This window comes from Chelonia mydas, chromosome 7, assembly GCF_015237465.2.
Source record: "Chelonia mydas isolate rCheMyd1 chromosome 7, rCheMyd1.pri.v2, whole genome shotgun sequence".
NCBI lineage: Eukaryota > Metazoa > Chordata > Testudines > Cheloniidae > Chelonia > Chelonia mydas.
The window spans coordinates 67754037-67781294 of NC_057853.1; the positions used below are offsets into that span (position 1 = coordinate 67754037).

Sequence of the window (27258 nt, forward strand, 5' to 3'; positions counted from 1 at the left end):
ACCAGCATAGTACAGAGTCACAGAACCCAAGGGAGAGCAAGATTTAAAGAAGGCGATAGTGTGACCAGATAGCAAGTGTGAAAAATCGGAATGGGGGTGGGGGGTAATAGGAGCCTATGTGAGAAAAAGCCCCAAATATCGGGACTGTCCCTATAAAATCGGGACATCTGGTCCTCCTAGGAGAGCATGGTCAACTGTCATCAAGGAGGATGAGGATGGAGTACTGGTTCTGAGTTTTGGCTAGGAAGAGGACATTAGAGATTGTTTCTCTACGCAAAATGGGGATATGATACTAACCATCTCAAAGTACTCTAAGATTTAAAGAGACAAAACACTAGAATTATTATTTTAGGCCCTGATCTTGCAAACATTTATTCACATCCTTTTCTTTATTCAAATGAGTATTCCCCTTGAAATCAATGGGATTATTTATATGCATAAGTATTTCAATATCTGGGCCTTAAACCCAATGTACATTCTTTTCAAGCACATCTGTTGCTCTCTGCCTTTTATTGTTGCAAACTCTTTTTGTATCAGCATTGCAGAATCACAAGTCTGAGAGTCTGGGGTTGAGATGGCTCAGACCCATTCATCATTAGAGTACCTAGTACTAGCCACAGCTGATGGTCAGGCCTGATCCTGTGAGATGCTCAGAGTCTCTTCAGAGGTATTCACAGAGAACTGAGTAGATTCAGCATATCTCTGGGAGATGTTTCCCCTAGGACAAGCTTAAGGCACACATGTGGAATGGCAGAGGGAACATGCACTGCCACTGCCGAGCCATGTGCCTAGTCAGAGAATCTCATTCTCTAGTTGTGCTATAGATCTGGTATCCTTTGCCAGTACTAAATTTGCTTAACATTAATGAAAACTGTAGGTGATGCTTCCTGAATTCAAGACTTTTTTTCCTATTTCCTCAATCATTGTTAGTCTTTGTCCTATGTTTTTGTTTCTTCAGTATGGATACAATGGTAGACCTCACATGAGGGGAACACACTTTTATACAGGTTTCAGAGTAGCAGCCGTGTTAGATTGTATCCGCAAAAAGAAAAGGAGGACTTCTGGCACCTTAGAGACTAACAAATTTATTTGAGCATAAGCTTTCGTGAGCTACAGCTCACTTCATCACTTTTATACAGAACTCTAGAGTCCTGACAAGCCCTCCTGTTCCTACAGGAAGTGTTAACTTAATTAGGAAACCTCTCCTATCAGATGATTTTTATGTTATGCTGTAACAATTTTTTCTGAGAAAAGGACTGCTGTTCTATGTAAGCCTATACGCATACAGAGACTCATAAATACATTCTCCTATTTGCTTTATTTTTTGTATTTATGGTGATTATTTCTAAGGAGGGTGCGGGGAGCATATTATTTCACATTGGGAAGTCTTGTTTTCATTCCTGATTAGTGTACTAATCAAATTTTCTTTTCTGTAGCTAGCTGGAGTTGCTTTCCTAGCAGCCGGGCTTTGGGCATGGAGTGAAAAGGTAAGACTATGAAGGATTGTTGATGTTGCATTAACCAATTTCTTAAGTGTGTTTTAGCTTCCCATCCTCAAGAAACAATAGGAGTTAAAAACATATGAGCTAAATTCTTAAGGAAAAAATAATTTACTACTTTATAGAATAAAGTCCTAGTTTTTGCCCTTCATAGGGATGGTTGTGTCTGTAGGGCCTATGTACAGTAGGCAGCACAGGTATAATATCCCTCTTATATTTTGCTAGATTAACCTATTCTCCCCTTCAAAGTCCTGTGGTAGTCACCCCAGCATCACTCCGTTATTTTTCCATTTGCCACGAGGAGTGAGCTGGACTAAATATGTACAGGTATACAATTCGATCTACCAATATAGATGATAGCTGGAACCATCCATTATGATGATGATGGTACGCTTTAGCCATATGTGTCTGACCTTTTTTTCTTAAAATTTCTTTTTGTTGCTACCAGCATTGTTGTGACTTGCTTGTGATTAGAATTAAACAACAGGGTTTTGGAACTGCAAGTGCCTGTGTATGTATTGTTGAGTTGCTGTAATTGGTAGTGGAGGTGGGATGTTTGTAGGGGGAAAAAAGTCTGAGCCCCAATGTCACAACTTCTGTTAACAAACTTTGTTTTAGAATCTATTGTAGAGATGCAATACATCTATTGGGTCATCTAGTCCAATTCCCTGTCAGTAAATCACCTTATTGTACACCTACTAGAGTTTTATCTACTCAAATTTTAAATGAGCTGAGATTTCCCCCACTTGATGTGAGAGATTATTCCAAAGGCTAGTAGATCATAGTTTGGAAGCTTTCCTGATATTCAACCAAAATTTTCCCTTTCGTAGGCCTTGTCTACACTATGGGGGTAAGTCGACCTAAGTTACGCAACTCCAGCTACGTAGCTTAGGTCGACTTACTGCGGTGTCTGCAACCGCGCTGGGTCAACAGGAGACAATCTCCCATCGACTTACTTTATGCTTCTCTTTCTGGTGGAGTACCGGAGTCGAGGGGAGAGCGATCTGTGGTCGATTTAGCGGGTCTTCACTAAAATTTGACTAGATAACTCTTCATTAAACCCGCTGAATCGACTCCCAGTGCATCGATCCCTGCAGCATCGATCCCTGGTAAGTTTATACATTCCCTTAATTTTTTTCCCATTACTCCTTAGGTGTGGTGGATAACTGAGATATCTCTTCCCCATCTCACTTCATATGCTGTTGAGGAACTGCTAAATAGATTTGAGAGCAAGGGCTGGAATTGGCAAAATATAAACAGTATTGGGAGAAAAAGCACTTATTGGAATTTCAGTTACAGATTTGACCAACAACCAAAGTGAATGTGGCTTAAAGACCCGTAAACTGTGCATGTAGTTAGCTACAGATAAGATAAAACAATCAGTGAGAAAAACTAGTGTCTAAATCCCTTGATGTTGCTGATATTCTTCAGCTCTCGTGCAGATGAAGTGTGGATCTGTCCTGTCTACTTGCCTGTGCAGATGGAACTCTGAATGTACAGTAAAGAAACAACTCCATGAGCTATGATGCTGCAATAAACCGGGGAGATGAATTTATTTATAAAGCAAAACAAAGTTCACCAATGATGGAGGTGGATGTAGGAAGAGCCAAGGAGAAGTTCTGAACTCTCCCCCGGTGCAAACTGTTAATCTCATCCAAACGTATCTGGCACCTACATAATTCTGAATTCCTCACGTTTTTCCCCTCCAGTCGGAATTAATTCAGCTTGATTCTTCAGCAGGGTTTTTTTTTATTAGACATTCATAATCATGAGAGAGTCTACATATTCTCAGCGATTTTGTAATGGAGAATGCCCAGGCTATGATAATTGGTCAGAGTGAAGTGTAACATGCAACGGCTCCTCTCTAGTTCTTGTACTTTTTGACAAATGCTGATTAAAAGTAAAGTTCTGTTAGCATGTTACTGCTGCCAACCTGGCAGCTCTAATGAGAGCCCACTCTGGCAGTTTGTTTTAAATTATAGAGGAAGGTGTAATAATTCTTAAATATCATTGGGGTGCTATCCCTATCCAAAGAGTAGCAATCACAAAATTTCCCAAAAGCAATATCCTTGCCTTATATTTACATGCTTATTAGAGGATAGTATTGACTCTCTAAAATCCCCCTTTTGTGATGTGTATTTTTAGTTATTCCAGCGCTGGTGTCTCTGTTGAATAGCAAGATGGCAATATACAATGTTTTGAGAGAAGTAGGCTGCTTCTGTGAATTATATTTCTGAATTCTCTGACCTCCCTTTTTACTATTAGATTTAGTTTGGTTGAGAGAACCACACATCTTCATTTCATGGCGTAATTGCCAGCACTGCTTTGTAAATGGCACTCTATAACCTGTTGATCTTTACCCATTTTTTATTATAGAGTGAAAGACTGAGGTCTTCCTCAGTTTAGAATGCTTCTTGTATTCATATTGCTGGTAACTTGGAAACTTTCATGCTTTCACAAAGTTGGCGGCCACATGGATATCACCAAAGATCGGTCTTGTACTCCCCACTTTTTCTTTATCCTGTCTCTCTCAACAAAACAATACTAAACCTTAGTTTGTCCCATGCTCTATTACTATATTAAATATTATTGCAATTATACTCTCATTTACTTTCATCCGTCTAGAAAGATCATCTTTGTAGTGTACGTTTATAACTGGTTGTGCACTTACATTTTGTATGTAATTTTTAGTAATTTCTATTATGCTAGTGTTAAGAACCTCAGTCAGCACGAATCAGGGCTTCATCATACTAGGTCCTATGCAAACACATAACAGAAAGATACTCATAGAACTCATGTTCTAAGATTAGGCAAACTACAATAAGCAAAGAGGAGGTGGATGAAAAAGTATATAATAAAGACAGGTGCATATGCATAAGCTAGTCATAATGGTCAATGAAAGCCAAAACAATGTTGTATTTTGGTGTTGGAAGGTAAGTATTGCTAAATAACCGTAATGTGTTCATGTCATCATGTGGTCTCAAGGAACTATTAATTTGTCTTGATGTAGGTTCCCCTGTAACACTGGCAGAAGTTTGTTTGTTTGTTTGTTTGTACATTGCTTTCCCTCAGTTTGCAGAAAGATGTCCAAGGAGACCCCCAAAGCGTGGTAGTAGTCAAGATGAATTGAATTCAAGAGTACAGCAAAATGTCTTGAGGGGAAAACACCCATGTCTCTCAAGACAAAAACATCCCCCACAGACCCATCATCTGTAACTGATTCCTTAGCAGCTGTGACATTGTTCAGGGCTTTAAGGTGGGAAAAGGTGGTTCTGAAGCTTGAAAGCTCCCTATCTGATTGCCACACTCGGCATGCTAATTGTTTTGCTGTGGCCCTAGTTCAAATCCTCAGGCTTGACGCTAGGTGGAAATGCTGTGATGGTTCCAGGCTTTTAGCACCATCTTGTGGTAGCCTGTTTAGTTGAAATCTCCGTGAAGATTGATTTTTCTGCAAAGCTAGTGCTAGGTTGTGAGTTCTTCTTTCACCTTTCTTACTGCAGCTCTGCTTCAACTAATTTGCTGTGCTGGATGAGAAATGGTGTGATTGATCAAACACCTATTTATAAACAATTTTCCAGGAAAACCTCCTTATGGTGTGCAAGCTTTCCCTAGGCCTAGAGGGTCACATGCAAAAGGTGTTCATGGGGTTTGTGAAACCCACACACCTTCTGTGTGTAGTGTTATGTCCCAGCTAATGGCACCGAGATCACTTAGAGAGCAATTAATGAGTCTGCTCTACAGCTTTAACTAATAGCCAGTTGGCTTTTAGCTCATGCAGTAGAAGCTCATGCTTTAAGCTGCAGAGGTTCCAGGTTTGATCCCATCTGCCGATGAGCAGGGGCTGTCAGCGTTACAAGTAGGGGCTCTTCTGGGATTTCAGCTGGGAAGACCCTGATGCGCAGGACATGCTTCCTCAGCTAGGGGAAGTATATAACCCACACACCTCCTGGGTGTGGTGTTCTGTCCCTTCTAGTGGCACCAAGACCACTTAAAGCAGAGGTGGGCAAACTATGGCCAGCGGGCCACATCTGGCCTATGGGATTGCCCTGCCCCTGAGCTCCTGGCCCCAGAGGCTAGCCCCTGGCTCATCCCCCCCTCCCCCACAGCCTCTGTGCGGTGGGGCTGCATGCTCATGCAGGGCAGCACGGCAGTGTATATGGCTCCAGACATGCTGCTCTGAGTGGTATGGTAGGGGGGTTGGGGGGTTGGATAAGGGGCAGGGGGTCCCAGAGGGCAGTCAGGGGAGGGGAACAGGGGGCAGTTGGATAGGGCAGAGGTTCTGGGGGGTGGAAAAAGCGGGGGGTTGGGTAGGAGGTGGGGCCCCAGGGGGCGGTTGAGGATGCGGGGTCCCGGGAGGGGGCAGTCAGGGCACAAGGAGTAGGGGGAGTTGCATGGGTTGGGAGTTCTGAGGGGGGACAGTCAGGGGGCGGGAAGTGGGAGGGGGCGGATAGGGGGCGGGGGCCAGGCTGTTTGGGGAGGCACAGCCTTCCCTACCCGGCCCACCATACAGTTTTGCACCCCAATGTGGCCCTCGGCCAAAAAGTTTGCCGACCCCTGACTTAAAGAGAGAGATAAAATGAGTCTGCTCTACAGTCTTAGCTAAGAGCCAGTTGGCTTTTAGCTCATGCGATAGAGGTTCATGCACTAAGCTCCAGAGGTCCCTGGTTCGATCCTGCCCGCCAACAACCATGGTCTGTCGGTGTTACAAGTGGGACAGAACACCACAGCCAGGAGGTGTGTGGGTTACAGTTGCATGTAGCCTTTTGTCTATGCAACTTTTACTCCTGTTCCAGAATTTCCTCTAAAACATCAATGTAGCATTAGTGGCTTCTCCATGCTTAATTTTTTTTTCTTTTTAAGTGCCTTTGCATTCCTTTTACTGAAAGCCTGTCCTAGCTCTTATTTAGCATAAGACAATAACAAAATAAACTAAACTTTTTTAAAAATTTTGAAACTCTTCTCTCCCATATAGTTTCAACAGCCCTGCCTACACAAGGGTAAAAGAAAGCTTTCTTTTGTGGAAAGTTGACATAAATGTGCACAGCTGCAGATTACCATGAATCAGAGTATTTTTTTTTTTCTTCCTAGCTTTCTGTGTTTCCAGGTGTGAAATGGGAGAGGAGAGGATTGGGCTCTGCTATATCTTCCTGGGGTAATCTCACTGTCTCATTCCCTCTGGGGCAGAAAGGCATCACACTGCTCACTTTCCCGCTGAGCTTCCCATCTCTCTTCCCTCCCACTCTGTCCCTTCTTTTTTTTCTGGTTTGTTGGGTGACCTGTGGAGAGGCAGGTCGGGAAGCTGGAGAAGCTGAAGGTTAGGGAGGCCTGATGCTTGGACGGCTTGACCCTTGTGGGACATATCTGTAGGTATAATACACAAATTAGCATGTGGAAGATTGCACATTAAAATTTTTCCAGAGAGTATTTCTGTGTTATGGTGGCTATTTGCACATACATTGAATTGATAAGCAAGTATGAATGCAGGAGGATACAGAAGTAGAACTGTGGGGGAATAAAATACAACTCCTGATCATGAAAAACGTGCTCCTTTTGTTTACCTATTTTCCCTTGTGATTATTCTCCTTAGGGTGTATTATCTGATCTCACGAAGGTAACCCGTCTCCATGGCTTTGACCCGGTGGTACTTGTCTTGGTGGTTGGAGGAGTGATGTTTGTTCTGGGATTCGCTGGTTGTGTAGGAGCACTGAGGGAAAACATCTGCCTTCTGAAGTTCGTAAGTAACTTGGTGGTGCTGTCTGGTGGCTCAGTGCTCAGGGAAGAGAAAGGATAGTGTCACAGTTAAAGAAGAACTGTTAAGTGAAACCAGACATTTGAATTAAGCACAGAAGTGTGTGGTAAATGTTCCTGTTGATGTGGCTGGGCGTGGTATCCACAACAGTAGTATATTTAGACTTACCTCTTTCTTTCTCTTACATTCTGGAATATGTTCCGATACCAGAAGTCTCACTGCAACCCATAGCACTTCTAATGTCACAAAATTAGGCATTCTAGGATACCTTCAATAAAACAGGAAATGTTGAGAGGATTTTGTGGAAAATTTTTATAAACTATATTTTCCTTAAGTTAAAATGCATTTCTCTTCTGAATGGTTGGTAGGTGGAACTGTGGGACCCCAGCACAGAAATTAATGCTTAACTCAGTTTTAATTCTAATGTTACACTGGATCCAGAAGCTAACAGCTTAATTGAGAAAAGAATTGAAATAAAAATCCAAGTAGCTACCTTTGTCAGGACCATTATTTTCATGTGTTGCCATCTCTGACTGGCTTATTCCTTTTTCATTATCTCTGTATTACAATGGACTATGACACAGTGTCTATGTTCACTGCAGACTTTAAGACGACCAAATAAGAAGATAACTCCACCTATTGTATTTTGTTTCCCACTGTGTTTAATTTTAATTTGCCTTGTGTCTTGATCAGATTTGTACTTTGTGAGCATTTTACTGAAGTCCTTGTGTCTACTTTTAATTGAGTTGAGATGTGGTTGTATTTGAAATAAGAGTTTTGTAATCTGTGCCCTGTGACTTTATTTTGCAGTTCTGTGGAGCGATTGTACTTATATTTACGTTGGAGCTGGCTGCAGCAGTGCTGGCTTTCTTGTTCCAGGACTGGGTGAGGGACCGGTTCAAGGAATTCTTTGAGAATAACATTAAATCCTACCGAGATGACATCGACCTACAGAACCTTATTGACTCACTGCAGAAAATTGTAAGTCATCCTTTAACGTGCCACATTTTCTGCCTCTCTTTTTCACCCTAAGAACAATCTTAGTCTTTGAGGTTTTCCAGTTGTTGGGATAGCATTTAAAAAAAATGCTCTCTCAGGAGATTTAAAAAAAATTACTTTAAGTTCTGCCTTCTTTGGACTGCCCTGATTTTACTTAATGGTGTCAATAGATGTGTCCCTCCAGCAAAATGAAGATAACTCTCAGTACCCTAAAATAATTCTGCAACCAAGCAAACTGCATAGCTGTTGACTTAATCATCACATCGCGTTTACATGGACTTCACTGTCCATGTACATGGACACAGTGCAGGACATTTCTGTTTCAGAAACCTAGACCTCTACCACTTGAGCCAAAGGAGACTATCTTAAGTATAGAGGTATTGGATCTTATCCTCAATGGGCCAGTCTCAAAGGGTACTTCTTCAGTACAGTAGGCCTGGGTGATCGACGCCCAGGTTAGCTTAGCACAGAGGTGAGCAGCCATACTGCAAAGCCCTACCTGAGTTACTGTGCACTCACCTGCATGTATTACAAGGATTTCTGTGGGGCATGTCCCATGGGCTTTTGTGCTTTAGTAAGCTGAGCTGCTTTCTGGTTCTTTCAAAATGATTTGTTGGAGAACTTCTCTGCCCTTCTGGGTATGTGGGAAAGCGTTGCAGGCCTATCAGCACTCAAGTGATTTAGCTTGTGTCCTGCAAAGTTGGCAAGTTACCAGCCTGACTGAAAGCAGAACCTGGGCTATAACCCTGGGCCAGCTAGCCCAGATTGAAAGCACCACTACACTCAGATGAGAGGTCTGTGTGTGTGGACAGGAGGGGAGTTAAGAGCAACGCCTTGTGCAATGAAGGCCTATCCTAAAGAGTAAGACAAGTCTACTAATGGGAGTGGTGCTAACATTCCATCCATTAGAGGACAATGGCGTGCATGCACACACCAGGATATTACAAGTCCTACAGTAATAATTGAGTGGTGGTTTTCAGATCAGTTGGCCAACAGCTTCTTACCATAATGTAAGTATGCAAGGCAAAGCACACCTCTAATGCTACCCATGTGCTCAGTAAGCACTTCATCAGGGACAAACTTTGGCCCTTCAAAGAATAACCATTGTGTATGTGAGCTCACACAGGCTGTGGTGAAGGGGGTCAACTTCCTCTGTTCAGTGTTTTTCCCCCAATGGCACACAAGATTTTTATAGGCAATTTCTTTCCATCCTTTACAGGCTAAGAACCAGAAATCAGTCTCTTTGCCAAGGATTCAGAAACTGGTAGCAATGCTATTTTGCACTTGCGTTCCACTTGGATGGTTGATGCAAGCAGTGCCCCAGTGCTCTTTTTGTCCATTCATCCAGGTGTTAACCACTAGATGTAGAAGTGGTTAAGCACGAGCAGAAAGACTAGCTCAGATAGTCATGTAGATTGTTGGAGATGTTCTAATTCTCAGATTTCTACACTGGCGGATGCCATAGGCAATTTGTGCAATGTGTTGCTCTTTAATAGATCCGATTAGGTCACCACAGCTCATTCTTACCTGTTCGCAATGAGTTCTCAGCATCAGTAAATGTCTCAGCTCAGCATACTATTTTCATGCTTCCTGGTGTTGCTATTGATCCAGGTTTAATGCAATGAGACAGGCTAATGTGCTAAGCTGATTTACAGGTGAACCCTTATTAAATGCTCTCAATAAAAATAAAAGGCTAAATTTCCCCAAAAGAGAGTTCCACAGCTAGATTATCAGCCTAAGAAATGTGGAAATAAAGCCAGAAAATCTCTGAATAAGCCCGTCACTCACCCACAGTGGGGAACACGGTTAGGCAACAGGGAAACAACTTGACATCCATCCCTAAGTGTAGCTCTGTAAGATTGAGGAAACCCTTCAAGAAGGTACTGCCATATTCTTTCAGTGCCATGTTGAAATCCATCTTCTAACTAGGCACGGGCTGACTTGCAGTGCCTTCAATATGTGACTCTGGGCTAGTGAAGAGCTTTTTGTATACAGCTCATTGCATTGACTAATGCAAAGTCACATTACCTTGTGGCTTACATTTGAGCAGGGCTTCTCCTTTATAGCCTTACCTTACTTACACAGACTGATTGGCATTTTTAGTAGGAGCATGGCATCTAGCAGTGATTTTTTTGGGTGAGTGGAGCAGGGGAGAGTGGGAAGGGAGAAGGGGTGGATGAAAAGGCGGAAACCCACTTGCTGCTGTCTCCAAGTTTTTTTGTACAACCTCTGAAACATATTGATTTAAAGAAGTAGAAGGAAGGTATTGACACAGAATTATTTTTAGCAGTTTTTTCCCCCTCCTTCTTCTAGCCACTACTGCAAACCTTTTTTCCTCCAAAGTTAATGCATTTTTTTCTGAATTGCCCCAACTATTGTGACGCTGTCCATTCTAAAACAAACTTATTTTCCAGTGTTGTCTGTTGGATGTTGCTGTTCCTGAAGTTATTGTTGATTAGTTTTTTCTTTCTAATGGAACACATTATATTTGGTCCACACTTCCCATAATATTTTAAAATTATAATGGAGACTTTTGAAAATGTCTTGTTTCATTAATCAGGCTATTTTCTCTGGATCAGTAAATTTGTTTGTTTGATTCTTTGTCTTGTTAGCTCAAATCATGTATATATCTTTTTGGTGAAAAAGTTTCAGGAATGTATTTCTGATTAAGCTTTGTAAATTTCGTGGGTTTTGTATACAAATTTCACAGTAAAATGGGGATGGGAAAATCCTACTTTGTAGTGGAGATTTCAAGTGTTTAATTACAGTTTCATAAAACACTGACGTTTTAGGAAAGTTCAATCTCTGTAACGTTTTTCTGTATTTGCTTATGGCAAATGTTTGTGTAACTGGTCTGTGGAGGGTGGGACAAAGTTGTACCCCTATAACTATTCAAAATTTGCTAGTTGTAGTTTTGCTTTGCTTAACAGTACCTCGTCTAAAGTATATAAACACATATATTGCTTGATTAATATGAGAATCAAGTCCGCTTTATATAAAATGGGTACAGCGTAGGTTGACAGTGGAAGTGCATGGTTTCCATAATGTATCTACCCGAACGCAATGGGATCAACTCATAGAAGTGAAGTGATATTTCATTTTCTGAGGCCAAGTCTCTCCATGGCCTTTCTTCTGATACTACCATTTAGAGTGCCAGTTGTGATGACATTTCTTGTCATGTTGATGTCTGTCCCCAGGAACTGGACGGAAGTTACAATTTTAACAGATACCCTGGTATAGGGCAACGGTTTTCAAGCTGCGAATCTGCAACCCAGTAGTGGGTCGCGGAATGTAAGGCACTGGGTCATAGCAGCTCCGGTCAGCACCGCCAACCGAGCTGTTAAAAGCCCCATCGGTGGTGCTGCCCAGCTAAGGCAAGCTAGTCCTACCTGTTCTGACACTGCGCTGCGCCCCGGAAATGGCCAGCAGGAGATCTGGCTACTAGGCGGGGGTGGGGAAACGGGGCTCTGTGTGCTGCCCCCACCCCAAGCAGTGGCTCTGCAGTCCCATTGGCTGGTTCCCGGCCGATGGGAGCCGGGAGAGGGGGGCGGTGCCTGCGTTCGAGAGCCACACAGAGCTGCTTGAATGTCTCCGCCTAAGAGCCGGACCTGCTGCTGGCCGCTTCTGGGGTGCAGCGCAGTCTGCGGTGCCAGGACAGGCAGGAAGCCTGCGTTAGCACCCCTGCTGCATCGCTGACTGGGAGCCACCCGAGATAAGCCTGTGCCCCAATACCCTGCCCCGACCCTGAGCCCGCGCCCCAACACGGATCCCCTTCCTACACTCCAAATCCCTCCTCCCTGGCCCCACCGCAGAGCCCGCACCCCCAGCCCAAAGCCCTGACCCCCTCATCCCCAACTCCTTTGGGTCGTGGGCATCAACATTTTCTTCAACTGGGTCGCCTGAAAAAAAGTTTGAAAACCACTGGTCTAGGGTAAGCAACATAGAGCTGGATACTAGGGTCTTCAAAATTCTACTTCTTGCTTGGCCATTGATTCACTGGGTGGCCTTCGACAAGTCACTTTACCTCTCTCTCTCGGTTTCTCGATCTGTTAAACTGAGCTGATAACACTTGTCTATCTCACAGGGCTATTATGAGGACAATTCTCTTTATACAGCACTTCTAAGTTTTTCTTCATCTGTTGCAGAACCATTGCTGTGGTGCTCAGGGGCCAGATGACTGGGATCTTAACATTTACTTCAACTGCAGCACTGAAAGCAAAAGTCGTGAGAAGTGTGGGGTTCCCTTTTCCTGCTGTGTACCTGATCCTGCTGTGAGTTATTTCCTGCCTTTGTATTTCTATATTATTACTGGAGAATTTTGAAAGGATGTGCTTCCTGAATATGCTGTAATGTCTAGGGTTTTAAGAAGAAGGGAAATAAAGATTGGGAGGAAGAGAAAATATGCTGGAAATAAACTCTCTCTCTTTTTCTTTGTGTTTGGGGTTGGGGAGAGTATGAAAAGACTTAAAACGAACAGGAAGAGTAAATGAAGATGGAGGGGAGAGCCTCTGAGAATATATGCTACACTTGCTCCTATCTTGCTGGAGAATCTGTCTCACTGTACATTGCTATTCCAAATTCCTCAGAGATCCAAAGAAACCTTATAGTCTATTGCTGAAAAACACTGATGTCAGAACTAGAGAAACTAATTTTGTATCCCTGAAGCCCATGGATGTTGGATATTGTTTTGTTAGAAATCCATTGTTTCCTTGAGTTCCTGGTCTTTTGTTCCCAAAGCTGATGGGACCTGGGAGCTCTGTCTGAGCAGTGTGCTCAGTCCCTAGGGTGAAGGGGGTATCTTAAAACTGTTCTGTACCCACCCCTGTGATAGATAAAATAGCACGGACTCACTGGCTCTGTGGATAAAATGAGTAATCATATTGGCCTCAGTGGGATTTATGCGCCTTAGTGCTTTGCTGGATTCGGGCCCAAAAGCAGTCTATCTGGCTTGCTTGCCTGGCTGCGACATGAACCTTGAGTTGGACATGAGGACTGTAGTATCTCAGTGCTTCAGAAGAGATTTGAAGGACGCCCCTTTCTCAAGGTTTGATTATTATTTATTTTTTTTAATAGCAGTCTGAATTAGTCGCACTCAGTTTGATTTAATCACAAACTTGTTTTTGTTTCTGGCATTCAGTACTGTGAAACACCTCTTTGCACAAAATGCTATTTTGGGCATTTGATTCCTACAACTGCAAATTATGTTAAATTGACAACTATAATTATGAAGCAAATAGGTTTTCATTTTTATTTTATTTTAATTTTTTTGCTTTCCTCTTAACAAAACTGTGGTCTTGAAATGAATCTCAGAATTACTCACACACACAAGTGTCTCTGTATCCATTGAAGCCACAAGTAATTTCAGTGGTCTTTGTGCTCTGTAAGGCTTAGAGTTCAGTACGCTTCAATGTCAGGTCCTATTTTCAGGGTTTGTTAGAATTTTAGAGTCTGATTACTTGGTCGACTTTTGAACTAAATGCACTAAAAATAATCTAAGTCAAATAGCTTGTGATCTTGTAGGAGTCCAGCTATTAGCTGATCAAAATCACAAACATGCCACCAAAAGGGGGAAAGGGGGAGCACGACTGGCTTACAAAAATCCCCTGCACTCTTGTGTAAATAAACAGGCTGGTTTTTTTTGTTTTGTTTTTTTAATCCCGTCTCCAAAACATTCAACTGTTGTTGCGTGGGACTTCAGCCACAATACTCCATAAAGCTGGTTGAAGTCAGTTGGCTGAAGTGACAGAAGTCTTTGAAGGTATAGGTATTTGATCGTTAGTATTTCAAGAAGTAGGTGTTAGAGATGTCTGCAGAATAGTGATACAGCTGAGGGAGCTGTAATTTATGATGTTGGGTTGGCCTTGGTGATGAAAGCTGAGGGTGGAAGAAACAAGATTGTACGGACGTGTGGGGCCTATAAAGTAATGGGGTAACATATCCGTATACTTCAGCATGTCTCATGGTCTTATAAAAGATAAGCTTTTAAAAAAAAAAATGAAATAGAGTAGTTCCCTCAGTTGGTGTTGGTTGTAGTTTGATCACGAGTCTTCTAACAGATAAACAATGTCCTGTGAACTCAAGCTGGTAGGATTGTATTAATATTTCTAACTTTTTCCCCCTTCCCAGCAAAAGGTTGTGAATACGCAGTGTGGATATGACATCAGAGCACAGGTGAGTATCTGCTACCTACAGTGTTGGTGTTTCTAGCTGGTGGTGGTTCAGACGTGTGATCTAACACACTGATAAATTAGATTGGGTCACTTTTTGAAAAACTTAAATATTTTGGCCTATCTTTTTAAATTTGAGAAACTAAGAGTAATAGTCAATGTTTATGCAGGACCGATAAAATAGGGCAGCAAGGGAAAACTATAAGAACAAATAACTGTATGCTGGACTATACCATCACCTGCATGGAAGTTGCCCTGGGGATTTCCTGTAGCCAGTGAGAGGGTCTGCTTGTACTAGGGACAGGTGGAGAGAGACAGTGGATATGTTTAATTGGTGGGAGGTGGTGAGGTAGCGCTGTTATCATTGAAAGAAGAGACTCAAAGTTCAAGTGTATTCCAAATAAGTTTCTACACTTCTGGTTATTTATCAGAACTTTTGAAGGGTGTTACTAAAATAATAGTCAATTTGCAGCAAGAAATATGTACTGATTCATGAAGCTCAAGACAATCTGAGTTACAAGTCTCTAGTTCTTGTACTTCGGGATTCCTTTTAAAAATACTAGTTCTGTCAACTACAGAGCCATACAAAGAAATGTTGCCTGCATAGTTCTAGTAAATATAAACGAAAAAGTAACATGCTTCCCCACCCCCCCACCCTGTCTACCCAGAAGAAAAACCGATGGGACAACTTAATTTTCACCAAGGGTTGTATCCCTGCTCTTGAAGCTTGGCTACCCCGAAACATCTACATTGTTGCAGGAGCCTTCATAGCTATCTCATTGCTACAGGTCAGTGGTTTCATTCTTCTACTGCTACAGTAAAAGCTTCAGCCTCACATCTTCTGTCTACTATAAGGTAGTTGAAGGGAGGAAAACAATACAGTAACTCCTCACTTAAAGTCGTCCCGGTTAACATTGCTTAGTTGTTACGTTGCTGATCAGTTAGGGAACATGCTCGTTTAAAGTTGCACAATACTCCCTTATAACGTCGTTTGGCAGTCGCCTGCTTTGTCCACTGCTTGCAGGAAGAGCAGCCCGTTGCAGCTAGCTGGTGGGGGCTTGGAACCAGGGTGGACCAACAGCCCCCATATCAGCTTCCCCGCTACCCTAAGTTCCCTGTGCCGCAGCCGCCCAGCTGCTCCCCGAGCATCCTGCTTGCTGTGCAGGGGCAGGGACCATAGAGGGGCTAATGTCAGTGTGTCCCCCTCCCCCCCTGCTCCTGCACCCCGCTTACCCCGTCTTCCGTAGACCAGGGGGGGGGACACGAGAGGTTTCAGCACGGATGGAGCTTCCTGGCAGCAGCTGGTCTCTCAGCTTGCTGATCTACTTAACAAGGCAGTGCACTTAAGAGTGGGGTCAGCATACTTAAAGGGGAAATGCGCCCCTCTCTCTCTCTAAAACACACACAAGGTTTGTGTCTCTGTCTGCCATGCTGTCTCCCCTCCCTCCATTCATGATGCCTTGTAGAGTGTGAGGCTACATTAAAAACAATGAGTTAACCCTTGAGGGCTCAGCCAGTTGCTAGCTCATCATTTAGCAGTAAGGCATTCCCTGGGAAATATCCCAACCTCTGACTTCACCACCTCAACCAAGCTTCACAATCATCATCGCTCTGTACAGTCTTAAATTGTTTGTTTAAAACTTATACTCTGTGTGTGTGTGTGTGTGTGTGTGTATGTATGTATGTATGTATGTATGTATAATATAGTCTTTTTTTTTGACTGGCAAAAAAAAAATTTCTCTGGAACCTAACCCCCCTATTTACATTAATTCTTATGGGGAAATTGGATTCGCCTAACATCGTTTTGCTTAAAGTCGCATTTTTCAAGAACATAACTACAACGTTAAGTGAGGAGTTACTGTATTTTAGAAACTTTGAAATCCTTGGGTTTTGCAAGAACAGTATAGCAAAAAAATTAACACTGTGTTTTTGAAGGATGAAAGTGTATGTGGTTTTATTTTAATTTCTTAGCTTTGTGAAATATTAAGTCTCTCTTTAAGGAAAAAAATGTATGGCTTTTAGGTTTTTTTAAAATTGCTAGTAAGGACAAGGCTGCAAAGTGCGGAGGTGTTGTTGTGACCTCTCATTTCCATAGACCTATGTTCAAGCTTGCCTTTGTCACAAGTTAACATGGATTTGCTGGTCTCATTGCACTTTCATGCCCCTTTTCATCAATATCCTAAAACCACCACATGGTCTGGTATCAATGAACCTATTTGGTAATCTGTGCTCAGGAGAAGCCCAGGACTAGAATAGTAGCGATGTCTGATCTTTAACTGGCTCGTCTTCAAGATCATAGAAGTCTTCAGTGACTAGATCTTCTCCTTAAATCAGTAAATTATTTTACATTGCATGATGGACCCACAATGAAACGTAATCTGAGAAAATTGAACTTCCTCTTAAATTTTCAAAAATGGCCCAATTTTTTGTGAAAAACATGAAAGTTTTACTGATTTTTTTTTTTTTTGAACACGTGCACACCCACAACCTTTTTCCAAAATTTCTTTTCAACCCAAACCAGTTTTCATTGAAACATTGCAAAACTTTGAATGTTGGGGGGGGGGGGGGGTTAATTTGAAAAAGGCCATTTTTGGTGAAAGGCTCAAAATGATATGATGACATTTTTCACACTAAAGTTTGTGGTAAATGTTTCATTCCTTTGGCACAGTTAAATGTGAATTAAACGTACAAAAAGCTTCCAAAGTGGAATATTGACTAAAAGAGAGAGATAGGGTCAGGCTATATGATATCAAAGGGATGGAATGCAAGTCATATGAGCAAAGACTGAAGGAATTGGGTATACTTAGTTTGGAAAAGAGGAAATTAAGGGGTGGGGGGGATGTGATAGTGGTTTTCAAATACTTGAAAGGCTCCCCTAAAAAAAAGATGGAGAAAAGTATTTTTCTGTCTTGTCACAGAGGGCAGGGTAAAGGACAATGTGTTCAAACTACTGCATAGCAGATTTAGATTAAATTCTCAGGAAAAACTTCCTAACTGTAAGAACAGTAGGACAATGGAACAGACTGCCTAGGGAGGTTGTGAAAAGCCTACTCTGGAGGTTTTCAAAAGGAAGTTGGACAGCCGTCTGTCTTGGATGGTTTAGACACAACAAATCCTGCATTTTGGCAGCGGATTAGACTGAGTAGATGACCCTTGCGGTCCCTTCTAACCCTCTGATTTTATAAATCTTCAAGTTGAATCACTGAACTGGGCAGAAAAATGGAAATGCCTGAAATGTTTAAAAGTAATTGAAATGATGGGAGAGTGTTAGACCTAAAGGAACCTAGCTGAACCTGGCTTCCCATTCTGACACACAGAAGTCATATGATTGTTCCCAGTAGAAGTGTTACATGAAAGCATCTTTTTTTTTTTTTTAAATCACCAGCTTTTTGTTTTATCGGCCCGATTATGCCACCCTTACCCTCATTGGGTAGTGTGTAGCTATTTGGGTGAGAAGTCCCTGAGTCTGCAAATATCTTAAGCATAACGTCACTCACATGAGTAGTTTCATTAACTTTAATGGGAATACTCATTTGAGAAGAGTTATACATGTGCTTAAGTGTTTGCAGAATTGGAGCCTGACTAAGGGTAGCAGAATCTGTCCCTTTACTCAGAGCAGCCTCACAACTTGGTAATCTCCAGAATGTGCATTTTTCCTCCCAGACTGCTTACAGGTTTTGTGTCTTTTTGTGTTTGTCTTTAGATTTTTGGGATTTTCCTGGCCAGGTCACTGATTTCGGATATTGAAGTTGTAAAGGCAAGTCATCTTTTCTGAAGAGGAAAGCAGACACCAGCTGTGAAGACAAATACATTTCACTGCTATTGATGTGACATCAAGGTGAAAAGAAATTGAGAGACACACAGGCCTTGGAGTGCTCCAGGTTTTAAAAGCCTTATTTTTGTATCAGCCAGATGTTACTCTGCTTCTGCTTTTGCTGCAGGCTGGTGCAGAAAGAAGACACTGCTTCCTCCTCCTAATCCCCTTCTCCCCAACGCAACCTCTGTTTCTTTTTCCAAGGGGAAGACTAGATTTAAACCTCTTTTGGTGTGGAAGACATTTCTCTAAACCTATAAGGGATGGACTGAAAGACTTCAGTAAGCAGAAATGGAAACTGCTGTAAACCAGTCCCTTACCTTGAAGAACTTGCTGCTGTGAGGCCTGTTTTGTCTTGGCTCCCAGCTACCATCACTGGAGGTTGCAAATGTTGCGTTCATTATGTGGACCATAGCTGCATCTGTTGTAGTGTTTGTCATGGTCTTAGAAGAGAGTGTCCTAAAGATCGACAATGTCCCCATTGATGGAATAGGCAAAGGAGGTTACTTAACGTCTATTGTCAAAACGTTGTAGTCTGTTCTCGAAACACCAAGCATTTCATTGCGTCCTATGTGAGTGGAAGGCCCCGGCAGTTATGTCATTTGATTATTGGGAGTCATGATAGTCTTGGTATTAGAGACCATAAAGAAATGTCATTAAGTCTCCAGTTGTCAGATGGAACCTCAGCTGTGCAGAAGTAGGGAATGTTTATGAGCTAATGTAGATATTTCAGTAGGGACTCAAATGCTTGAGTAACAGAAGCCACTTATTTTGAAAGTTCTTGCCACATAAGTTTCTCAAGAGAGAGTAATTTAATTATATATTGATAGCATAGTTGGAAATCTTTTCATGAGGGTAGGTGGATTCTCTGATGCTATTACTCCTTTTTAGATGTTTGTAAATAGTTTTAATTTATCAAGGAGAAAATCTCACCGTTTGCTTACACTGTTTTGTAGAGCAATTACTTCTAAAAAGAGTGATATCTGCTGGGCTGAAGGCATTTAACAATTCTGCTTGGTACAAGAGATCACTGAATATGCGATTGTATCTGTCAAAAGCTCTCTAGTCTGCCATCTGTTCTCTTTCACACCTGTCCACTACACTGTTGTTTATCATCTTCTTTGACTGTTGATTGCTATAGTAGGACTAAGAAGACATTCAAGGACAAGCTAAACTCTGTCAGACCTTTGATTCAGGATTTTCCAGGCTAGTCAAAAGCTAATATAATACACATAAGAGTCTAGTGGAGCACTGGAGTTACTAGCATTAATTTATTTTAAGAAATTGTTTGAATGCATTGTTGTTTCCTGTTCCATTTGTCCTTTGCTGCTCAGCCTTTCCTGCAAAAATACCAGATCCAGTCATGTTGAAGAAATGCTCAGAGCTGTGCCTCCAGAATAATGCTTTAGGCCCTGGCCCAAAGTGAGTGCTACTCCCATTGAAGTAAAACGGGTGTGGCTTCTGTTTACACCAGGGATGAAATTAAATCCTTATGACATTTCCTGCAAACTGGTGTGCTTAAGACCTGATCCAAAGTCTATGGAGGCCAATGGAAAGACTCCCATTGACTTCAGTGGGCTTTGGATCTGGCCTGTAGTGCTAGTCCAAACCGCTCTTCTGATCTTCTGTGAAATCAAAAATCAGAGTACAACTAACTGTAAAAGCTGAAATGTGTGATACATAATAAGGAACGCTTTTAAATAGCTGTTGCAGTGTCAATTTTACTATGGGCTATTTACTAACAAAACTGTTCACTGCTTGTAATGGCACCCTATTTTTCAGGGATAGCAATTATTTGCAGTGCCTAATGTCGTGTAAATTCTAGTAAAGTATATATTTTTGTAATTATATTTTACTACATTGATGCTTGTTTCCAAAGTGTTATGCTTTCTTAGAATGCCAGACTTCTGATTACATCTTTTTATGTACATGTGTTTAACCTTGTGTGTGTTATCTAAGTATTAATGAGCAATTCACTGGAAGAAAGGTGGTACCAATAGGGATCTGTACCAGCCTTTCTTGCATGAAAGCTAGAAGAAGGCTGCTTTGACATTCTGTGAAACATTTCATGGACAATGCTGTATTTTGTATGTGGCTTTCAGCTGAGCTTTCATGTTTCTTTTTCTGACCAATGACTGAGACGGAACGGGAAAAGGAAGCCTGTCTAAGAATGGCTGATTTCCTCAGAGACCGACACAGAATACAGTGTCTATTGTATCCTTCTACATGACCTGAAGGTAAAATCTCCAGGCATATACTGTGATTTTTTTTTCTTTGATCTTCAACAAGAAGAAAAACAGTAAGTAGGAGAAGCTGGAAAGAGGGCAAAAGAAGCTGCTTCTACAGAGCCCTGAAACTGAAGTCTGTGCCACATGTTTGCTGGATCTATTGCAGCGATAACAGGCTTAAACTCTCTGCTGATATTTGCATTTAGTAGGTAGCACAGCAATGTCTATAATTATTGCTTCAAGTTCTTCCACTAAGAACATTGGTTTGCAGCGCCAGACAACCCGAGGCTTAAAGCCACATCAACCAATTTATGCTTGTGACCTGTGACAATACAGTAATCCATTTAGTTTGAAAACACTACATTCGGTTTGTGAAATGTAGCCACCTGAATTGCATCTAGGGAATAGATTTCACTATTCTCTGAACTTGTGAAGAGGTAGCACTTCCCTGAAAGACCAATAAAACCAGCAGGCCATTTCTTTAGCTGGGGAAAATCAACACAATTCCACTAGCTTCATTGGAACTACCCCAACACCAGCTGAGGATCTGGGCAGGTGCAAGATCTCTCTGTAGTTCTCTGTATCATCAGGTTTCTTCTGCTTGCTTGATGGCAAATTAGTGTCTAACTCCTCTTGTCTTATCAATCGTGTCTTCTGTGCAAAACAAAATCTGAAGTGTAGCTTTTCACAATTAGGTGCTTATTCCTGTTGCTTTTACTACTGTTAACACTTAAAGTTAATAGCAGCTATTTACAACACTCTTGTAAATAATGCTTAATGCCTCACAAAAGCAGAGAAAAGGGTTTTATCATCATTTTTCACTTCTTTCTGCTTTTGAATTTCCAAAGTGCCTAAATCCCACATACAAAAGTGACCCGGGGATTTAGGAGCCTAAGTGTATTTAAAAGTGACTTTCAATATGGGACTTTGGCTCCTAAGTCACTTAGGTACTTCTGGAAATTTTGTTCCCAGCCATTTTAAAGAGCAGTTCTGCTGGCAGTGGCAAATATAGTTCGCAAAAACTAGATCCCTGAATTGATATGAAACATGAACATTTGCCCGTTGCTTACTAAACACACCTTTAAATAGAACATCCTTTATGAACCTGCGGTGCCTTAATTGCTAGAGATATGTAGGTTCTGATTGCCTGAGTCCTGCAAAGCTTAACCAGTTAACTGCTTCTGCTGCCTCTAAGGCTCCTAATGAGGAGCAACTCAAATCATTCCACCGCCAAACTTCATAAATGCTTGAAGTTGAGATTTCAACGGTAGCATTCAGACCAAGTCCACCACACTACAATAGAAACAAGTTCTTTCTTTTTTTGTTTTTTGTTTTTTTAATGAAGATATCAGATGTGAACTTTAACTTATATGACCTGAACTTGAGAGACAAAAGCAGAACTAATGGACTGGGCTATGAGAGGACATTTAATCTCTAGGAAGTGAGTGCTTTTATTTCTGGGATACTTTATCTTTATTTAGTTTTTCACCGTTATGAGTGACAGTGATAATGGGCTTTGGTCTCCGCTTAATGCACCTTGATTCAGACACACAACTGCTTACGGATCAAGATGAGAATAGATTCTTTTGTGAGCCCCAGACTGAGTAAAGCACACAGAAGTGTATCCTCTTCCCAAGGGAGCACCCCTCTCCTGGGAATCTGAACAATCCACCCCATGTTGCAATGACCTTTTGTACAGCACAAGAAGGCTGGAGTGTGCTCCCATCAGAGTCTGTCAAGGCTGCTCCACAACTCAGCCTGAGCTGTGTGTCAAGCTGCTCCCCTCTTTTCCAGAAGCTAGACATGTAGCTTTAACAGTGTTTCTAGTCCACAAAAGGATGGATCAAACTCTGCTCCCCAGTTGGTTTCCCTGGAGTTTGGTTTCTTTTTCTTCCAATACCTTTGTCTTCTAAGCCTTAAAATAAATTGACTTAATATATCAAACCTCATGTCTTTCATCACTGGACCTGTGTTTTCTTTTCAGCTCTGAGACTTGTTGGATCCAGCCATTTGCAAATTGAGTGGTTTTTATTGCTGAGGTTTAAATTCTCTATTGATGCTTTTGATGACCAGCACAAACAAATGAGATGGTGCCTTTAGCATACCTGCTTTTGTTATGTTTTTACATTGAGACCTTTTTAATTCATTCTTACGTTGTACTCCCAGCTGCCAAATGTTGCTTATGATTTATTGCACAGATGCTTTCTGTATGGTCTGCCAACGTCAAAGATTGTAATTGAATGTTGAAAGCCAGTGTAAAAGTGTTTCAAGGAGAACTGTAAAATGCATTGTGGCTAAATTTGCAGTCCCTAAAATTTGTATAAATAAAGTTAATTTTCATTACATGTATCATCTTTTTAATTTTATTTTTTTTAAGAAAGGACTTTAACGTCTCTCTGCCATGACATTTACTTCAGGTCTGTTAATTTCAGAACTTGATGATATTGCACGTTGCTAGGCTTCTGAGACCAGCTACATGGACAATTTAAAAAAAAATATAGCTAATTTGAAAAATGTCTTCTATACTAGGAATTATTTTTTAGACATGCTTTAAATTTTTCAATAAATCCTTCACCAGGAGGTGCAAGGAGGGATAAAAATGAAGATATCTGAAATGAGACAATATTTTGTATTTCAGCCCTTGCTGAAAGGTGAGTTGTACAAGTGTGTTACATGTATGCACAAATCTGTATTCATTCCTTTTGTGTGTAATTAGTCTTCTATGACACTATTGCACCTTGGTTTCTATTGACATTCCATTCATTTTAAGTGTCTTCCTTTACTTAATGACTAGCTTTTCTGATGTCACACATGACTGACATTTAAATATTTTGTACAAGAATATTCATGCAGCCATGTAAGATTGCTGTGATAGAACATTGACTGAATATTCCCCTCGTGTAGAGAGTGAATTTTTGAAATCATTCCAAACTAAACTTTTCAGGCCCTGATTCTCCTTTTCGAATACATCTAGACTGGAGTTTAGAGCCCTACTGTAATCCGAGTTGAGAGACTGCTAATTAGCTGGAGTAGACTAACACCCTTGTGAAGGTTTAATCTAAATATTCCACAAATGTTTGTTGTGGGTTACAAATGTTTGATTTACCCTGAGGGATGCTCCAGTATACAACAGTTTCTTGCGGGCTGTCCATGAACTGCTCCAGAATTTTCGTAATGACGTGGACTGTAGAGATTCCCCCTCTCACCCTGGATGTGTCCCCTGTACCAGGGATTCAGAGAGGGCCAGGGTAGGTCTGTTCATGGTAGCCCTATGGTGTGCAGAAGCTGAGTTCTTCCCCAGCCCCTTATGCTTCTAGTCTGGCAAGTGGGGGGGCACAATCTGTCCCATGTCACCTTATAAAATCTGACATGTTGGAGTGTCCCTTGGAGTGTCTAATGCAGCTGTAGATGCTTGGTCCCTCTCAGTTGGTGCAGACAGTAATGTAGTGAAGTATACTGCAAGGAGTGTGTGTGGGGTCCTTTCCCCAGGAACAATACGCATAACCAGGGAAGAGTTAAAACAAAACACAACCTAGTATATCCATGCAGTTACTGAAATTTATTCCTTAAAAAGACATTTGGTCATGCATCGTGATCAAGAAAGCAGCTGAAATTAGGGAGGAAAACAGAATCTGAGACCATCAGAGCTGCTCTGGTGCTGAAATGGAGCCTTTAAAGAAATGTAAATACAACTTACTCCCACTTTAGGGCCACTTTATTCTGCCAGACTAGCATAAAGGGACCTTTAGTTTAAAATGAGAATCATTCTAATGAGTCATGTAATGAGTCAGCAGACATTCTGAAAGCCAAGGGAGTAGGAGCTGCTCCATCCATCGCTCACAGTGTCCATCTCAAGCTCTGAGGCCTCCTGCCAACATTGCCTCAGCAGAGGACTCTGCACGTTGGGAAATAAAAATTGCAGTGGGCCTGGCCCACTTCCCAAACAGATTACCACAGCAGCCAGGGTGTCAGACTTGGGGGCGGGGGGGGACACCCCCTCCTGCTGCACCTGTCTCTCCAGAGGGCTGAAGGGCACATCTTGCCACTAGTGCTAGGCCTGGGGGGAAAGAGGGAGCAGGAGAAGAAGGATCTTTATTTGCAGTTTCTATGGAGGGAGGAGGCAGCTCCTTGCCCCTGTCCCTGCCACAGGGGGTGTCCCTGCTGTAGTGTAGCCTGGATTGCCTGTAGGTACATGCAGCTGCAGTAATGCAGTGTGGGTGCAAACCAGAAGTACAAATGGATATACAGTGTTGCATGTACAGTTTTGAAAATGAGGCCCTACATGTCAATGAGAGCTGTAGCTTGCACTATGTTTAATAGCATTTAGTGGACATCAGCGTGATAAATATGGTGGCTGTTGGCAAAAGATAACGTTTTATTGAAATACCCCAGCTGCCAGAGAAAGCAGCACCAACAGCTATGGAGAAACAAAGCCGGTGTTTTGACTCTCATCTCTCAGTATCTGGAGGGTCATCACAGCCTGCTTGACCACATTTGCATTGCTATGGCTACAAAGTTTTTCCAAGGTTTCTTTAATGTTGTCCTCTTCTACTTCTTGCTTCAAATCACCTGAAGGGAGATCAAACACAGACTTTAATGACATGCATTAGTCCACACTCTGAAGGAGATACTACAATGTAAGGATGTATTACAGCTGCAGGTTAACTCCCCTGTGTTTTATTTAAATACAAACTTATTTAGAGTCTCACTTGGGATGATGATTTTTGTAAAGAAGTTAACTTATTTGCAACTGTTAACTAATTGCCATGTTTAAATATCTTTTCTTTTATTACTTCACCCTTCCCAGAAGAACTAGTTGTAAAATAATAATTTTTCAGAATGTATTACAACAGCCATGCTCCTGCCTCCACCTAGTGCTTTATATTTTGCTTCAGCATTTCATACCAGGAAGATTTGACACTCAGCATCAAAGTTAAAAGATGTCTGTAGCGTGCTAATGAAATAGACCACTGAGAAAATCTTTATGGGTCAGATCCCCAGCTGCTGTAAACCAGCACAGCTCCACTGAAATCAATAGAGCTTTGTTAATTTATACCAGCTGAGGATCTGACCTACCTGGTTTATGGTTCAGCAGTCTGGGTCCATGGGGTGGTATGAGGACTGTTGGAATATAATAAATGGAAAAAGTCTGCCCAGACAATAGATTTTTAAACTTAGAAATTCTTGGGTTTTCAAAAAATATTTAAAAAACTGGAACCCACTTTCAGGTTTCCCCTGAACCATTTTAGAAAAATGTGGATTAAAAAAAATCAGAACTATTTGGGCAGACTCTCTATTGACACATAGCAGACTTAGAGCCAGCTTAATCAGGCAGCTGGGGATTCCTCCCAGGAGAGGAATTTCTAGGCAGCATGGTGCCAGCATGGCAGTTGTTTGTCCACACCGCTCCCTAGCCTCTGTAGGGGAAAACATGGCTAGGAGATGGGGGGTGGGGTCAGCGAGCCAGTATATCTTGAGCTAATTGGTTGCAAGGCTGTCGTACACATTTTGCTTTGGGTATGAGAGCTGGTGCATGCTAGCCCCAAAACTGAGGAAGCGTGAAGGTGTCTGTGTTACTTTGCTCCCTCCTCTAGACTTTTGACTCTTGACTCCATCACAGGTAGTTCCAATGACCTCAGTGGACTTCTCACAGGGAAAGGTGGTATCCCATGAGAGGAAGAATGGCTGTCTGGTCCTTACCTGGCAGAAAGAAATAAACCTCTGAGTCTTGCTGCTGCTACTTTGTTGTTTGGATGCAACCTCGCACCTGGTTGAAAATACTTAGTGACACGGTTTTTGTGATGTCACAGTAACAGACATGGACAGGCGTTTAGTGCCAAAGTGAAATTACCTGAATTAAGAAGGCTGCACAGTAGGCCCATTGAATTATATTTCACCTCTGGACCTGTGCTCTCGTCTTGTAGAAGCTTATGTAAGCTTCGAACTAGTCTCGACTCCTTAAGTGAATCTTTGATGACTTCTGAAAATAAAATTAGAATTATTTCCATGACAACTTATGTTTTAAATGAAAAATTCTTGGGTAACTTGCATATGAAAAATGAAGGTCTGTCAAACAAGATAGAAAATGGCTGACTTGCCTTAATGCAGATATAAGGCCTGGTCCAGTGAAGTGCTGAGCACCCCCCCAGCACCTCGCAGTATCAGGCCCATAAAACAGCTCAGCCATAGGTAGTAAATTTTCTACATCATGGCTTAATTCATATGTATCAATCTTTACTAGCCTTCCCTCACATTCTCATAGTTGTGGGTAGCTGACTTAATCTTCTGTATATAGATCTTTTTCTGACTTGACCAATGCTGGCAGCACTGATCCATGTCTAAGAGTACATTCCTTTCTGGCTTTAGTCCATGATGGAGCTTAGCATTAATATTGGCTTCTTGTAGTTGGGTCTTAAATGCAATCGTCGTTGTTCTTCAGATTAGACTGTAAGATCTTCAGGATAGTGTCTTTTATGTCCTATATATGCAGCACCAATCTTAATAAATATCAAGCCCCATTTTTTCAAAGGTGCTGAGCAACCGCAAATCCAGTTGAAGCTGACGGGAGCTGTGAGTGCTCCATGCTACTAGGAATCCAACCTATTAATTGTAACTGTGACGCAGAGGGTATTTTCATTTCTTTCATTCAGAGCTTTTGCAGGATCCTTTAGCCTATTTTGTCATTTATACTTTCTCAAGTCTATCCAAAATGCCTCTGCTACAGTCCTCTTCCTGTCTACCCTGACACTGCTTTATCCTTGAATCATCTTGGCTGTCATTTAAGAATGAAGGCCCAAACTAA

General features: G+C 41.7%; 2 protein-coding genes across 10 annotated transcripts in view; one reads left to right on the top strand and one right to left on the bottom strand.

Annotated features, from left to right (window-relative positions):
* TSPAN14 (tetraspanin 14) overlaps window positions 1-22805 on the top strand; it is a 75304-nt gene extending 52499 nt beyond the window's left edge. For all 7 annotated transcript variants that reach the window (XM_027829491.3, XM_043551187.1, XM_043551189.1 and 4 more), the window contains 7 exons: window positions 1437-1487; window positions 7087-7233; window positions 8059-8229; window positions 12393-12518; window positions 14374-14418; window positions 15083-15202; window positions 18118-22805. In XM_027829491.3, the coding sequence (XP_027685292.1) occupies window positions 1437-1487; window positions 7087-7233; window positions 8059-8229; window positions 12393-12518; window positions 14374-14418; window positions 15083-15202; window positions 18118-18189 (732 nt within the window). In that variant the 3' untranslated portion in view covers window positions 18190-22805. The remainder of the gene's footprint in view (window positions 1-1436; window positions 1488-7086; window positions 7234-8058; window positions 8230-12392; window positions 12519-14373; window positions 14419-15082; window positions 15203-18117) is intronic.
* A 1191-nt stretch (window positions 22806-23996) lies between these two features.
* LOC102938126 (rap1 GTPase-GDP dissociation stimulator 1) overlaps window positions 23997-27258 on the bottom strand; it is a 54610-nt gene continuing 51348 nt past the window's right edge. For all 3 annotated transcript variants that reach the window (XM_007067246.3, XM_037905540.2, XM_037905541.2), the window contains 2 exons: window positions 26308-26436; window positions 23997-25025 (listed from right to left, as the gene is read on the bottom strand). In XM_007067246.3, coding sequence (XP_007067308.2) covers window positions 24874-25025; window positions 26308-26436 — 281 coding nt within the window. In that variant the 3' untranslated portion in view covers window positions 23997-24873. The remainder of the gene's footprint in view (window positions 25026-26307; window positions 26437-27258) is intronic.